The sequence below is a fragment of the Nestor notabilis genome, unplaced genomic scaffold (assembly GCF_000696875.1).
Source record: "Nestor notabilis isolate BGI_N333 unplaced genomic scaffold, ASM69687v1 scaffold10141, whole genome shotgun sequence".
Classification (NCBI taxonomy): Eukaryota; Metazoa; Chordata; class Aves; order Psittaciformes; family Psittacidae; genus Nestor; species Nestor notabilis.
In genome coordinates this window covers 14894-31490 of record NW_009913333.1, presented here as the reverse complement: position 1 = coordinate 31490, position 16597 = coordinate 14894, and the positions used below count along the sequence as shown (strand labels likewise).

The window sequence follows — 16597 nt, the reverse complement described above, 5'->3', positions numbered from 1 at the left end:
AGGTGAATTTTTGTGTAAACACTGAACAGATACGTTTTAACCACTTTTTTGGCCAGAAGAGCAATAGAAGAGAGACACAATTCTTCTGTCGGTGAGGAGGGAGAGAAGAGATCAAAAGAAAAAAATCATAGCTGAAATAGCTTGAAATAGCTGGGGTTGAGTACCTTAATTAAGAAGAAATGCCTCAAAATGAGTTGAATAAAGTTGTTGACTGAACTATATTCTAGCTGAACTTAGAATTTACTGGTTTGACGGAGAAGTTGGTGAAGTTTTACATCCTGTTTTACTTAGGAGGTGAGATAAGACAATTGTAGCAGTCCCTTCTGGCCTTAAAATCTATGAATCTACAAGCCTTTTAAAATTACATGCTGAGCTCCTGCATGTCTAACTATTCTATGATTCTATGGCACTTTGAGCCAGTTTTATTCTCAGTTCCTGAGTGGCACAGTAGAGGCATCCAGCAGACGTAGCTGTGGTGGAAGAGTGGTCATCTGCTGAGCGCAGCTATGGCACAGGCTCCCTCCAGGTGCTACGCAGGAGGTGTGTGGGGTTGTGACACGCATGTTAAAGGTGGGTAGGAGGAGTATTTTTGCAGTGGAGGAAAACATCGCATGCCTTTTTCTTTATGAAGGCACGTATGTGTGTTAAACAGCAGGTCACGGGGGCTTCAGCTCAAGACAGCATGGTGACGCTTTGAAGTTTTCTCTTGATAAAAAAAAGCCTTGAAGAGCAGGACTTGTGGTTTTCTCCTTGGTTTTAAGGCACTCAGGAGATTCCTTTTTTTAAAAAAAAAAAAAGCACTGTGGCTCAGACCCAAAATTTGGGAATTACTAAATTAATGGTGGTTGAACCACTACAGTACAGTTACTTTGCAGCTGCACCTTATATTACAGTCTACAGTTCCTTAATCAAATATTGTTTCTCAAGTCATGCTGCAGCCTCTGTGGCTGAAGCACAGATGCACACATCTTGTCACTTCCTGTACTGCTCTGTGTACAAGCAGTTCATAAATCTCTGTGTCAACTAGTATAGTAAACACTGTCTATTTAAAGGGGTATTTAAGTTTTACGTTGTGGCATATCTGATATTATAGGCACATACAGTCTTTTGAAATTACCAGGTAATTTAGCTTTGTGGTGAACAGAACACATTCTCAAGTGTCCTTAAGATACCTGTGCTGCTGAATAAACAGAAAAGGTGTAGTAGGTGTCTTAAAATGTGTAACTTTAATGATGCGAGGGCTTGCATAAACAGTGAAGACCAGTGAGAAGATACTGGAACAGTGTAACATAGAAATTGCTGTATAAAGAATCTGCAGGAGTTTAGGTAGATTTCAGAGAAAATGAAGAAACTGTATAGCATAGAGTGTTAACTCGAGTGTATCGCAGTATGCACAAGGGGGCAGAGTTAGTTTCACATGTACCCTTACCTCTAGTGTACCATGTCTTCTGGTTACAGAGCTGTGTAACAGTAATATTCCTCAACCCAGATTCATTTTATTTGTGGTTTTGAGTTTTTTACTGTTAGTCCTGAGCCTTTCTGTTCTGTAGGCACTTTTCTAAGCATTAACAATTTAAAGGACAGCATAGGAAAAAGGCTGGAAGGGTTGCTGGTAAAAGAAGGAAGCATAAATTGCACAAGTTTGTATGTCTTTGTCATATGGTTAGAGACTTTGCAAGAGGAAGACCATTCTGGCTTACTGTATAATGAGGAAATGATCCTGGTTATAATTTATTGTAAGAAAGTTATGATTTATTGTAAGAAAGTCTGTGTGGCTTTAAATATTCTGTTTCTGGAGGTATAATTTTTATGTTATCTCTACAAATCTCATCAATCTCTATTGAGATTTGCAGATTAAATACACAGAACAAGAATTGATCTCCACTATGGAAATAAAACATTGTGTATTACTCATTTCTGATCACCGTTGCAACATGAAAGTAACCACTATTAACTTTGGGTTTGATAACAACATAAATATGTTAGAAGACTGCAGTATTTCTTTCTAAAATATGTGGTAGAATGATTATCAGCATAGTTGTATATTGTGTTGCTAAAGTTCTCATGATATGCAGTATTAATATTAAGTAACTGTTTCATTTGTTCCCTTTGCTTACAGTGGCATTGCTGTAATTTGAAATTATCCTTCCTTTTGCCTCTTAGGAGAGAGTTTAGTTAAAAACACAGTGTTTTGTTTATTTTTTTTGTTACATCTCCTGTAGATTTTTTTCTTTAAATCTCTTTGATTGCATAATCAGAATTAACTTTTGTTTGTATCAGTTCTAAAGCATGTTTTTTAAGGAAAAGTTTTTAGCTAGAAATTATTAGCTTCCTATGTATTGTTTAATTGGCATCCAAATTCTTTTATTATTTGGATAATATGTCCTGGCCAGAGGATGACCAGAGATGAAAAAAAAACTCCAAACAAATGCATCATCTGTATTCATGGGTGACAATTTCATCTTGGAATTTATATAATTGAACTTCATTCTTCTTGTCACTTGCAGGCAGAAATTGTCAAGAGGCTGAATGCTATATGTGCACAAGTCATTCCCTTCTTGTCCCAGGAGGTATGTAGTCGTTTGTACTGGTGCTGACCTAAACAATTGCCTCATCGTATCTGTTACAAAAGTGAGACTTCGTATTGAGACTCTTACCTTATGAATCTTTTGGTGCTTGTGCTTTCCACTGTGCTGTTGTCACTGTAACTTCATTATTTTTTCCAAGTCCGTTGTAATAGAACTTCAGTGTATTTATTAAATGGAACGTGTTGCAGTGTGCTAAGCAAAATTTTAGTTGCTTAAATATACTGATGTCATGTAGAATGCAGTTTTTATCGAAGTTATGACTGTTGGTCTAAAATCAGAGGGCAGCTTGCGAAAATGCTAGAAAGGCATGATTTGTGCTACATTCCTGGCAGCGGGCGTTAAAGTTTGGCAGAAACTTCTGTTTTGGTATACTGAATACTGATGTTCAACACTGTAAGCATACAAATGCAGCTTTTCTCCTGCCTTTTTTCTCTCTGCATCCCAGATTACTTATTACCTTAAATCCTTCTATATTTTCTACATATTTGGGAATATAGACAGAAGGTTGAAACTCGCTGTGAGGTAATTTCTCTAACCGCTCATTTTCTCCAAATTATGATTTGCTGGTATTATCTTGAGTGCATTGTAGATACTTTGAAGGACACTGAGATTTGGGGAGTTAGTGAGAGCTAGTGAGGGAGCCATGGAGCCACAGGCATTTGTGAAGTAAAATGAAAGTGTGGCTCAGGAAAGGAGATCTTGGGTGCATAACGGCTTCTCCTGCCCCTTCTGCTAAAGAAAATTGGCTGGACACTGGGGTCTGCTGGTGCAGTCTGGCATGCATATTTTTTATGCATGGTTTCATTTCACTAGAATTAGTAGCTGAAATGTCAAAGCTGGAAGGTGTATTTCTGTGCTTTGCATCTGTAAAATACCGTGCCTGAGAACACTCTGCAACTCTTTCTCCCACCTTTTCAGTTGTTCCATAAAATGCCATTGTTTTTCAAGATTGCTGCTCATCCTGCTGCAAATGAGAGGCTGTGTGCTTGCTATCAGCATTCAGCTAAGGTGATGTGTGCGTGCATGCACATTTGTATCTCTGTGTATTTGAAATAACGCTATCAAAACTAGAAGCTGACAATGTTCATGAGTGCTGCTCTACTCTCTGCTTATAAAGATGGATTTGTAGAAACTGAATGATGTGTAATGATCTAGTTACATTGCTGGTGGATCAGAGCTCAAGTCCTGCAGGGATCTAAACTGAGTAGCTGTTGATTTTGTACTTTGACTACTACAGAATCTCCATGTATCTAGTCACAGGGTTTTATTTGATGCGCAGGCATAGCACAGCATATAAAAATGAGGTCTAAAGCTGATTCATACTCATGCTAAAGTGAGCACTAAAATGACACGATTTTGAAACAAAGGCAGAGGTGAGTACTTGGCAGGCAAAGCTGTAATTTTGGCGAAGACATGGGATCAGGATTTCCACAGCAGAGAAATCTTCTCTGGAGAATGTGTTACTGTGTTTAGAAACTATGTACCAGTATACCACTGCTACTGTGTTCAGAAACTTTGTGCCAGTGTATTACTGCTGGTACTGGTACTGCTATTTTCAGCCGAAATGCTAAACAAAGCCTTATTGCTGTGCACTCATCACACTGCTCTGCTTGCTTTGCTTCCGCTAACACAGCGCGTGTGCTTTCTTGAGTAGGTGTTTCTGGGCAATTAGACAAGCAAAAGGATTACATGGGCTTAGAATACATTTGAAAAAACAAAAGAGATGTTTGATTCACAGTGACTGATAGATTTTAGCCTTTGATTTTGGAAATCCTGACCTCCACCCTTTCTACATGCTTACGTGGAATCGAGGGGGGGGGAACAAAAAAGACTAGGTTTGGAACTCTGATCTTAGTGGCATCCCACTCAGGTGAGCATGGTCTCTTTTTTTTTTTTTTTCTGCTCCCCATGCATTATGCTCTGCTGTCCCTGGAATTGAATCACCCTGGGGTCATTCTCCTGAAAGCTGGTATTGGTGTTTTAAGTCCCTGCCTTAGAGGGAGATGGCACTGTGAAAGCTATACATTGTACTTCATTCTCTTCTTCCATTGAGGAGAATCTCCCATGCGGTGCTCTCATGCAGTAACTTGAGAACTATGAGCCAAGAGCCCTGATCACTGTTTAACAACCTCCTGGCCATCAAGCTACGCATGGAGAGCAATTTTTAAGTAATTCTGAACTTAGCCATTGCAGTAGCTTGTCATTAATTGCTAGTTACAAGAACTATGTAAGTAGACAACTGAGATGATTCAGAGTGTAAATTTAGAAAATGGTGTTGTCCCACTTCTGTCATGAGTACTGTACCACCCAGTGAGGTCTTAAGCACTCCAGTATCAGTGTGCTTAATGACTGCTGTTTACTTTGTTACCCTTTATATCAGAGCTTTGAGTTAAGCAGTTTTAGATCTGAAAACAGGCGCTCATATGGCTTGCGTGCTAGTGGGCCTCTGCTTTTTAAATCTGTGGTCCATAAAATTTCCTACACCTGTTTACATGTCTCATTTACCAAGTCATACAGCTCCACTGCTGTGCATGTTGCCTGGCATCAAAGCTCTTTATAGAGGGGATGGAGAGGTCAAAAAATTCCCAACTTCAGTGTTTTCACATGCACTGACAAAAACATAAGGGAACACTTCCAAAAAGTCGGTGTACACATTCATCATGTGTGGAGGCAAGGGTGCTTTTTAGTTCACCTAGCAAAAGGGGGGGGCCCGGGAACGAAACAACAGAGAGGGATTGAAAGAGGGAACACCAAAAAGCTTTTCATCTGTCTTGACAGTGCTACTGATCATGGTAGTTTTCGTACTGGGGTTAGGAAAATCTTGGTAATTGACGTCTGTTTGTAGAAACAGTTCTTAAATGAGTTTATATTGGCATGTGCTTATGAGGCAAAAGAGAACTGAGAACATTTGAGTATTCTGCTAGCCTTGGCTTCTATCTAATTTGTGTCTTTAAAAAGTAAGTGTCTTAATGGAAGTCTCTTTATTTCATCATCTAGATAAATAGAGAATTGAATTGCAGCATGCTTTTGCTGTTTATGCATTTTGCATACAGTCTAATTGTGGAATAGTGGCTGAAAAATGTGATCAGGCTCCTTTGTATTGTGCCTGAGGGAAAAATGAACAAAATACAGTGGTTACATGCACTGATGGCAACATTATTGCCTCATAATAGCACCAGGTTAACTTGTCTTATTGCTTGTTAACTTTGTAAGGAATCAATGGCTTGTGATAACTCTATTAGAAGTAAGAAATTGTGGCCAAAATCACTAGAGATCTTGAGAAAAGGATGCAATTACAGTACATCATTCTACTGTGTACTAGTGTCTGCTTTGTTTCAGGGGGCAATGCAGCAAAGTATTCAGGAAATTCTCCAGGCTTCAGTCAGTTTTACTGTGCCGTATATCATCTAAGCACGTATTAAAAACGAAGTCCCTAGCCTGCCTACATACACAGTCAAATGGTGCCTTGTTTTTACGTAGAGTCCAACTGAAGCAGGCTGTAAAAAAACAGCACCAAGAAATACAGGCTTCCTATTTTGGTAGGAAAGAGTAACTTTGTGGCCAAGACATGAGATGGACCTCAGCAGTGATGCGTGTTCAATTTCTGCTGCGGTTGCAGGCTTCCTGTGTTGCAACAGTCATTTTCCACCTCCCTGTGATGGGAGATACCAGTGTGCTCAATATAGTTCCCATTGTATAAGGTGAAGGGGGTGCCTGCAAGGTTGTAGGTAAATACTTGGAGGTTGTTAGAACTCAGCATTGTTTTGATCTACTGCAGCTGCTATAGTTAGTTCAATGTTTACATGATCGAATGATCTATCCGGTAAAATGCAATTAATTTTGGGTCTAAAGCCATGGATAATGCCTCTGCTAATTGACACTTCTTCTCAACTGAATTTACCAGCTGCAGAACAGTGTGACAGTAGCACAAATCTGCGGCTCTAAAGCTGGGGCTGGTTCCTCTCTGGTCAAAGTGGTGTGTGTGGCTGCAACCTGTGGCCATTGAGGGCTGAACGACCTCTTGTGCTGAATAGCAGTATCAAGAGTGGCTGGAGATACTCATGTATCATGGTTAACTTCTTTTGAGTAAAAACTGGCTGTGTATATATTCATGAGGCACATACAAGCGGGCTCATTATAGCTAACGGTGTAGTTGTGGCAACGTGGAGCTCAGCACAAGCTGAAAAGCTGCTTGAGAAGCCAGACTAATGGCTTCTCATGTTATTGGCCCCTGTCAAATTCCACACCATGCTGCAAGCATTACGTGGGCTGGAGAAGGCTGTAGTAAACTTGTTTGAAAGGTGTGCTTTCCCTTTTAACTGCCAGTGAACTAGCTAATAATAAGCTAGAAGGATTGCTCTTTAATAGGGATCTTCAGTTTCCCATGCATGATAAGGTGGTCAAATATACTTAAAAGTACAATGAAATGCCAAGCACTGGCATGCATACACGCCAGCAAACATACAAAATGGAAATGCTGCATACAGTCTTTTGCTTTCAAGCACTTTACTATTAGCTGATGATTTCCCTTTAGAAAGGTATGGGCCATAATAAGCTTGCTTTTCTCTGTACGTACGTTCCCTGGAGGTGCTTCTAAAGTTCAGTAAATTTGGATGAAGACTGTGAGATGCATTATAGGAGCAGAGCAGGAGTCCTTCCATGCTGTTTAAAAGGAAACAGTTGTTGGTCTGAGAAGTGAGAAGCTGAGAAGACAAAATTATTTTCCTCCATCTTAGAGTTGCCCCAGTCCAGAGGTGAAAAAGTAAGTACAAGGAAGCTGTCAGTCTCTGTAATTCTTCTACCAAGGAAGGCATCTCATTAGCAATATCTGCCTGTACTGCTAATAATGTTCTTACATTTTTATGAAGTGGTTATTATATCTTGTCTGAGTTACAGTGCCTGGATGCAGTGAATCTGCTGGTTCCTTCTAGTCTCTAAGTGTGTGCTACATTCCACAGTAAATGTGTGTTTGCTTTCTGGTTCCCAGTAGTATTTTTGGCGTGGCCTCATCTCATTATGCTGCCTCTGGATAGAGCTTTTCAGAATGGCACTGCTGCAGTTCTTAAGCAAGAGCTGGTCTGTACTCCCTCTAAACAGATAATACAACAACAAAACAATATGAATAAAACATGGCAGAGCCCGCTTGCTTCTGCAGAGTGAATCGTTGCGTGAGTTTTGCTTTGGATGTTGTTGGCAGTGCTGGAGTCTGGCTGGAATTAGGTGTTTCTAACACCAGCATCTGTGTGTGTATACCAGGGGGAATTTCGGCCACTTGGCTCCCCTGTCAGTGGGAGGTGTTGGGGAGCTCTGATACGGTATAAGAAGCCCAGGTATTTTCCACTCTGCTGCAATGCCTGCACAGGAGCCAGGGCTAGGTGACAAGGCAGTGTGGTGAAACAATGTGATGGGGGAAAAGCCTACATCCTTCTTGTGGTCTCTGTTGTTACGACCCACTGTGAGACTGAAAGGAGGTGATTTTCTAATGCAAGGCAAGTGCAGACATGCTGCTCATTACAGAAGGCAAAAAGGGGTGAAGAGAAGATACAGGGAAGAAGTTAAAAAGGAGAAATGATACTAGTCTGCATGACAGGCAGGGCAGGGTATTGAGTTCAGTGCTCTGGCCTGTTAAATGCAGTGCAAAATACTGTTTTCCCATAACTGAAGAAAGTGGGTCTGTCATTTGCTTGTGTGCACAGTAGAAGGCTAACATTAAATGTGTGTGAAAGCTGCAACCCTGTCTATATTTGGTTGGGAAAAAGTAACCCTTTATTATTGTTGCTCTTTTTACTTGGTTGTAAATCAGTGCATGATCTCCTGATGGGCAGGCTAATGTGTACTGCTTGGTTTTGACATAATGCTGCTTGTTACTGGCATGCTGGCCAGGGAAGGCATTCAAGCATATGGTAAGTGCTAGAGTCATCTATCCTTGGGTACCTCTGCAGGCTGGGCCAGCCAGCTGCTGTCCCACTTGGCTACCCACACCTTGGTTTCCAATAGCAGTGGGTCCCTGGGGCCCAGTCGGGCTCCTTCTCTGCGTGTAGAGATCTGCACCCATCGCTGGAGCTGTAGTTGGTAATGTAGGGCTGCCTGCCAGCCTCAGGTTCAGAAACACAGGCTCCTCAAACCCAGCTCATCACTCTGCCACACCACAGCATGACTGTTTTCCTGTCTTTTTATCCACTGGAGTGTGTGGTTTGCCTCTGTGACTCGAAGTAGCCCCAGGGTCACTCGGGATAGGCCCCCCATGGGCTTCGGGGTGCTGAGTGGGAGTCTGCTCAGCTGCTGCAGTGAGGTGGAAGTGATGGAGAGGCTAATTACAGACCATCTATTTTGAGTCTTTTGCATACTATGCCAGTGATGATTAAATCAATGTTAAAGCAGCTAGCAATGGGAGAGTTTTAATTGTCTCTACCTAATTTAGGTTCAGTGTTACAAGGCCCATGGTTTTTTCTTCTCTCTGTGAAGGCTTGATCCCAAACCTGTGAGAATCAATGAAAGATGCCTTGTGAGTCTGCTTAGGAATTTCTGGTTTACAGTGCTTTTTAGCAAGAGTCTTAAAATGAGATTTTGGTACTCAACCCCTCCACGTTCTTTCCCCTCATTTCATTCCCCTGGGAATGAAATAAATGTTTTTCCCAAATAATCCTGAGAGCTATTATTTGTATGGTTACTGTAAAGGAAAGGAAAACACTCAAACTCTTGTGGAGCTGACTTATTTTTCCAAAACTTGTATGAGAATTAGAGTAATTTCTACAATAACTTTAATGTTTCAGGTTGGCTTTCAGTAGGTCCTTCAGAAGATTTTTCTTCTGCCCATGGCCCCAGGAATAGGATTTAAGTAAATGGATACTGGAATTGAATGTTTGTATGTACTAGTTAAGAGCTAGGTCCCTTTCTTTACCTCAGTGCAAAAAGCATTGCATAGGAATATTTTTCTAGGTAGGAAAGCAGAGATGACTGTAAACAGCTCAATAAAGGAGATTTTTTTTTTTTTTTTAAAAAAAGGGTTTTAAAACCCGTTTTTGTTTTCTTTTTTTTTTTTTTTTTTTTTTTTTTTTTTTGAATGGCTTGATCAAAAATGCTATGACCTATTTTAGTGTGGCTGACCTGCAGCAGAAAATGATGGTGTAATTTTCATGATTGCTGTGTTGCCATATAGAGCCACATGTCACTGGGCTTTCAGCTACATAATCAATGAAAGCTGTATGTGTCCTTAACATGTGATGACCTGGAGATGATAACACATCACGGGAACTTGAGGCTTGAGTATTGTAATTTCCTTTTTACTGGCTATCTGTAATGGCAGTACACCACTGAATTTTTGCATTTTTATCTTTTTTTTAATTTATTTTTTTATTTTTATTTTTTTTCTGAATACCAAGAACACATTTGCTCATGTTCAGCCTGCTTTGTGGTCTTTACATTGTCTGCTTATAAGTGACAGACTTGGTTTACTTTAGCACTGTAGCTTTACAAAACTGTAAATGGGACTGCTGTGATTCTGTTTGCAGCAGTATGTTATTTGCTCTCTTGGCATTTCTTTCATTCTTTGCTTAAAACCAAACAAACCTTAAAATAATTTTCTTCCTTCCAGGAGTGTTTCTAAATTTCCTCTTTCATTATTTGCATTTATACATTCTTTGTAGTTGAGGCCAGCCTTTCTTACAGTTATGGGTGGATTTTTAGGCTTGCTTTTCCTCATTCTGAGGGCTTCTGTGGGAGAGAGTTTATAAGTGGAAGTGCCATTTTTGTCCGTGTGTAGCATTGGGAACTGGCAGATCTGAGACTGCCAAGTCCCAGGGGTAGTGGAGCCCTTCATTATGGCCCCCTCTCCCAGCGGGGGCTGAGAGAGTCTTTCCCAATGCTCTTCACTTACCCTTGAAGGTGTTGGAAGAAGTCTTGAGGATCTGGGTCTCCATTTTATTACGTGCAGCTTGCTGCCCATGGTAAGGACATGCAGGAGGTATTGCTGTGTGGTCTGTACTTTGACTGCTCTGCCTGTATACACAGACGTGAGGTCAAACTGGGGGCTTTAAAGACACCCTTCAGCCCTCTCCTTAAACTTTGTGCTAAAGAACAACTGAGATGTTGGTTTTGATACAGAGCTAGTGTTTCATTGTCAGCTTTTCAGCACCTCTTCGGATAGGCAAGAGCTTACCCCGCTTGGAGTTCCACCAGTGGCTATAAATCAAGGCTGATACACTCCCAGTGCAGATCATGCAGATCACACAACCTACTTGCAGTTCTCCCTGACTCCCCCTTGCACCAATTTGTCATGTGTAATCCCGATCCTGCAAGGCTGCCTGTGTAGATGAATTTGCCACCAGTGGAGCTCCGAATAGGCATGGATTTTGTTGCAAGATGAGGACCTTATTTTATTTGTAGTTGCTGTTTTCAAATAAATATCAATCAGTTTTCAGCATACAGCAATTTTAAATTTACTGCAGGAATACAGTATCGCTCAAACTGAGATAATATCACCAGTGAAGCTTGTAAACTGTGTTGTTAATTAGACCATGTGTTTTTGATGGACTTTTTAAAGCTATTAAAATTCACATGTTGGGGATTGAAATAATTAGTTCTCTTTCACATGTTTGACAGAATTGTGAATGGCATTTTAAATTGTTTCTTACGGTTGAGCTGCTTTGAAATGTACCTAGGAGGAGAATCTTTATATCCTTCAGTGATGTGGGTGCTATGGGCTTGTTGAAAATACATACCTTTCTTTCTCTGTATGCTTTTACTACATTTTTTTCCTTTTTTCTTTTCTTTCTTCCTTTTTTTTTTTTTTTTTTAAATCAAGAAGTTTCCATGGCTGTCAGGAAAGTGGCTTGCCTTTAAGTAAATTCAAAAGCACACTGAACAAAAGGTGAACAAAAGGAAAACAGTTCTCCATTTAGCCAGGTTGTAAAATAGCTCTTTGAGGAGCACACGCGTAATTCCTGGCAAGTAACAGCATAAACTAATCCTCCTCTTACCTCATGTAAGTCTTGCAGATCAACACAGAACATGACTGTTAGAGAAGTTATTTCAAGCCCTGCATGTGTTTGAAAAGCAAAGAAAAATAAATGAAGAATCTGTGGTTAATAATTCAGAAAACCAGTAATTTTGTTTTGTTTCTGATCTTCACTTATAGCACCAGCAGCAAGTGGTGCAGGCTGTGGAGCGTGCCAAGCAAGTGACCATGGCAGAACTGAACGCAATCATTGGGGTATGTGGTCTTTCTGTTTTAGCTCTAATAGCATTTGTAAATAGCTTTTCTTTCTTTCTTGTATGAACTCATTTCCATCAGGTGGGCAAAAGTTGTGGGCGGTAGTGAAGTTCAATAGCTTGATCTTCATAAAAGCTAGTTACTGCCTGAAGACTTTTGCTTCCACTGTGCTGAGAAGACTAACGGAGTAATTAGTGCCTGTGTTGTATCCATTCCCTGAAGCTGGGTCTGTATCTGGATTTTTGTTGTCCTTTTGAAGTAACTTTGCTTCCTTTGCATGGCACGTGCCAGTCTGCTTCTGCAGCTGTGGAAATAGGTAGCCTTCGTATGACACGCCCATGGTTTACAAGTTTTTTTTGCATCACTACTGCCAGCATTTTTTTGGACAGCAGCTGCTGTGGCTCAGGACTGTGAACATTCACCACACTTTTAATTTTTATATAAAAAAATAGATGTTACTTTAAAAAAAAAAAAAGCCTATGAACAGGAAAGAAAACAAACCAAACCAAACAGCCAACCCAAATCAATGACAAAATGACTTGTCACCAGTACTCTCACAGACGTGTCTGCTCGTAGTCATCTCAAAACAAGGGTGTGTGGAGCCCCTGTTGTAAAAGCTTTAAGGCCAGTGACATTAGCATGGTAGAGCAGTCCTGTGAGATTTTATGAGTGTGGGCAGACACAGTGTTTACATTTTACAACTGGAGAGGAAAACCGTAACAACGAGAGGAAAACCGTAACAACGAAAGCTGTGACTGTTCACACTACTTAAAATAAAGGTGAGAAGTCATAGCTTAATAGCACATTATTCACATGTATAATTATGCAGCTGGTGCAAGCAGTTGTTTAAGTTATTCTAATGAAGACACTACAACTATACTTCCCATCTTCTGTGCCCTCCCAAATGCTTTTTCTTTTGTGTATAGATTATACATAAAAGTCTTTTCCCTTTTTTTAGTCAGTGTATCAAACACACTTTGAAATGCTAATTATTCCATTTACTTTCATTAAAATTCAAATTGCTGAGTGAAGATGTGGATAAGGGTCGCCGAATAATCAATCTGAAGTGAAGATATTGCTTCAATTATGCTTCTGTCTTTTAACAAGGAAATCAGGGCTCTCTGATCATTGCTGACAGTAATGTAGAGTAGTGGTCTGATTGTAGCTTGTTTTCAATAGGTAGTTTCCAACTCTGTGTTGTATCCCTCTGACCACAAGAAAACACTGGTAGTCAATTAGCAGATATAAATGGAAAAGAGTAACCTTTATTTCCTCTGAAGTGCCCGTTAGAAAGAAAAGGGTGAATCGGAGCGAGTCGTGTAGAATCATGAATAACATTTGTTGTATGTCTTTACGCTCCAGTGGGGAGAGTGGGAGATGAATAATTTCCCAATTAGTTTTCATTATCTAACAAAAATATTGCCTTCTATTAACATTCTTTGCATAAAGTGAGTAGCTAAAGGTTAGCTTCTTTGTTAAAGAAGTTTGTATACATGTGTGCTCTATGTGCGTACTTAGCGTGTGTGTATATTTGCACATCCCATTTTGCGTGTGTGTGTACACACTTTTGTATGAATGCTTCACAGTCTACTTGTGTACATTTTTGCCAATCACCTTTGTAAATATTAGGTGACTGCAAACAGCAATTTGTTTTCTAGTAAGACTATGTTGATTGGTGTGATGTTATAGATGCTGGCTGTTGCACTGTTACTTAAGCTTATCCTGCTTTCATGAGCCACTGAACCATACAGAAGTAAATATAATCAGGCTAGAGACTTGGCTGGGAGCCTGGCAGTAACTTTTGTTGGTCTTCCCCCACCAGACATAAGTAAATTTTCTGTTTTGTTTGTTGTTGTCTGAATTTATCTCTTCAAGTCACTTGAAATTCTGCTGCTTCAAATTTTCATAATGTCTGAATTTCAGTTTTGTGCATTAAAATTGGACAGCTCTCACCTTCCTCATAAGATTGATTTTACTGTACTGGCTTTTTTGACTCCTATTTTATATTGACTTAGGAAATACCCTGTGGCCGTCACGTTAGTTTTAGAGAAACAGGAGCGATACAGACTGAAAACCTTCTGTTCATCAGGTTTAAAGAGAAGTAATCTTATCCAATCTTTAAGAGATTCATTACAAAAAAATGAACATATAGGACAGCAAGTTATCAAAAAAACTGAAGTTCTGATTGCATGAATACCCACAATAATAACATGTCTGTACTCAGAGAGATTTAAAGTCTGAAAATGTAACATGGGACTAAAAAAGGCTTTTCATGCTTTGTAAAGTGAATACAAATAAAACAAAGAGCTATTAGAAATCACGTCTTTTCTACATCTCTAATTATGTTGTGTTACATTATTTTGCTGCTTGCTAAGTCTGATAGAGTTTGTGTTCTTTTAACACTGTGTTATTTTAAAAACTTCTGAAGTTGTTTGCTCTTTGGAGTTTTTAAAAATGTGTCTTTAGTTACCCAGAACTGTGTATCAGAGAAAGACAGAAAAGTGTTTGGGTTTTTGAAGTGCAGCTGTAGGTTAAGCTTCTCTATGCTTTGTGGGCCACTATTCAGTTCACCTCACTCATACTAAACCCGATTTGGTTCCAAGAGGGGATCCTTGAGTTTGAGTTTAAAATGGATTTTACCAGAATGGAGGATAGCACAAGAAAAGAATTGAATGTGCACAAATCGTGTCTCTCCTTGTGTTTCACATGTATATATTTTTTTGTGAATGTGCTCTGATTTAATGGAGTCTGATGAAACACCTTTTAACTTTGCAATATTATTCTATCTTCATTGGTAAATGAATGAAATCACTGATCCATGCAGTTTAAAAGCAAAATACTGAAGTGAGCCTGGAACCCGGAGAGACTGCTTGTTCTCCTGACAATAAACTAGTTGTGTTTAATGGAATGAAACACAGTTATAATGACTTCTTTCACAGGTCATGTTCAGTTTAAAACTGTTGACGGGCTGAAACAAGTTAAATATTGTCTATCTTCTTCTGGAGAGATGAAGGGAGAAAAACTGTATCAAAATTAGGTATCATAAGCATGCTGCGGAGGACTGGAAATCTACAGGCATCCAGACTCTGCATCTGGTGTTTGCCATGGATGGTATGGTACAGAGTTCTTGCTCAGAGCAGTTTGTATGGCACATCCAGAGCTCCTTTCGTGGTTGGGAGTATCGGGATGAGCAGTGTGATGTTATCCGATTGATCTTGTCATGTGTCATAGCTGCCATGTTTTTAAAATTAGAATCTGCAAGATCACACTTTTGGAACAACACACAAACTGTAGCCTTAAATAAGTAAAATGACCTAATTAGGAGTGATGTTTTCATTTCCTGTATTATTAAATTGAGTTGTCTAACTGTCTTAAAATGTTTTGTTTTGTTTTGGGTTTTTTGTTTTGTTTTGTTTTAATCCATTATACTATATAATCAGAGCATGCTGTGTGAATGTGCTTACATTTTAATAAGGGAACCAGGGAATTAACTTGTAACTTTGTAAGAATTTTATCCGAGTCTTCCTCCCCTGCCCCTGTTTAAAATAGTCTGTTTTCAACTGCAGTTAGGTAGTGATGCAGCAACAGAGGCTGCTGCTTGTGTGCCTGTTTATCACATGGAAAGAGATAAATGTACCAAAAACTTAAGAACAGGTATGTGGTGGTGTTCAAAGAAAATGCAGTTTAGCACAAGAAATGCTGAACCTCAATTTTTAGCAGTGACATTTTAATGATAGGAAGTCTGCAAAATTATTTGCCATCAATTGTGAAGGCAATAACAAGCCTTGGTGGTTTTTCACACCCTCTGTGTTAAGTGCTTTCAGAATGACAGCGTAAACTGTGTTGGAGAACTCCAAGGAAGTAAAACTGATTAAAATGTTCATGCTTGAATGGTGCTGATGGAATAGTTCATTTGGACTTTCTCTACCTCCTGCAGCTCAAGCTGAAATATTAAAATTCAGTGGATTTAAATCTCTCTCCCCTCAGCTCAGGAAAAAAACATTACATTTTAATAGGTTTTAAACTCATAATTCATTGGTTTGGAGCAGCACTATTAAATCTATTTAAATATTACTTGTATTACTGAGGAAATGATTTAAATTATTTTCCCTTTACCATTCTATACATCTGAGTGGAAAAAAAAATGGCTTTGGTTTAATTTTTAAGCATTTTGTTTTATTATGTCACTTTTATTATCTTGTTTAAAAAATAAGCAAATGGCAGTTACTGGAAGAAAGCACTCCTTCTATATTGTCACATATAATCATCAAGCTGTAAAGTTCCTTCTTAAATACACTGCTTGTCACAGTTTCTGCCCCATAAGTCTGAGGAGCTTGTTTGACCCATCTCGAAAGGTGTGTAGTTTTTGGTTGTTTTCAATCAAGTAGTCCGTTTTACACCTGTGGAGAACGCCTGTTTAAGAAATAGCAGTGTGCCATTGCAAGTGAGGAAACCTTTGGGAGCGGTGCTATACAGATACAAGCACCCAAGTTGTCATAAAAGCTTAGCATCAGTACATGCTATCTCTGGCTGGCACCAGTGGTCCAGGGCTCCTGCTGCCAAATGCCGAGGTGCTTTTTTGCCTTGGTGAGTAATGTACAGAATCATCTCCTAGTCCTCACAGAGGGGTGGGTTGTTTATGCCTCTAGACTCTGCTTGCACTGAGAGGAACAGCAAGGGGCTTTGGTTGAGCCGGTGCAGCTGAGGGGAAATGTTTTGATTCCAGTTTGCATGGCAGAGTTATTCTTGCCAAGTGTGTGCATTCAGAAATGGGAGCTTCAGGGAGGATGTGGAAGGG

At 39.6% G+C, this 16597-nt stretch overlaps 1 protein-coding gene across 1 annotated transcript in view; it reads left to right on the top strand.

Moving 5' to 3' along the window:
• LOC104412434 (transducin-like enhancer protein 4) overlaps positions 1–16597 on the top strand; it is a gene marked incomplete at its 3' end in the record, with an annotated part of 52954 nt that overhangs the window by 27355 nt on the left and 9002 nt on the right. The window contains exons 4-5 of the mRNA XM_010023158.1: positions 2508–2570; positions 11725–11814. Of these exons, the coding sequence (XP_010021460.1) occupies positions 2508–2570; positions 11725–11814 (153 nt within the window). The remainder of the gene's footprint in view (positions 1–2507; positions 2571–11724; positions 11815–16597) is intronic.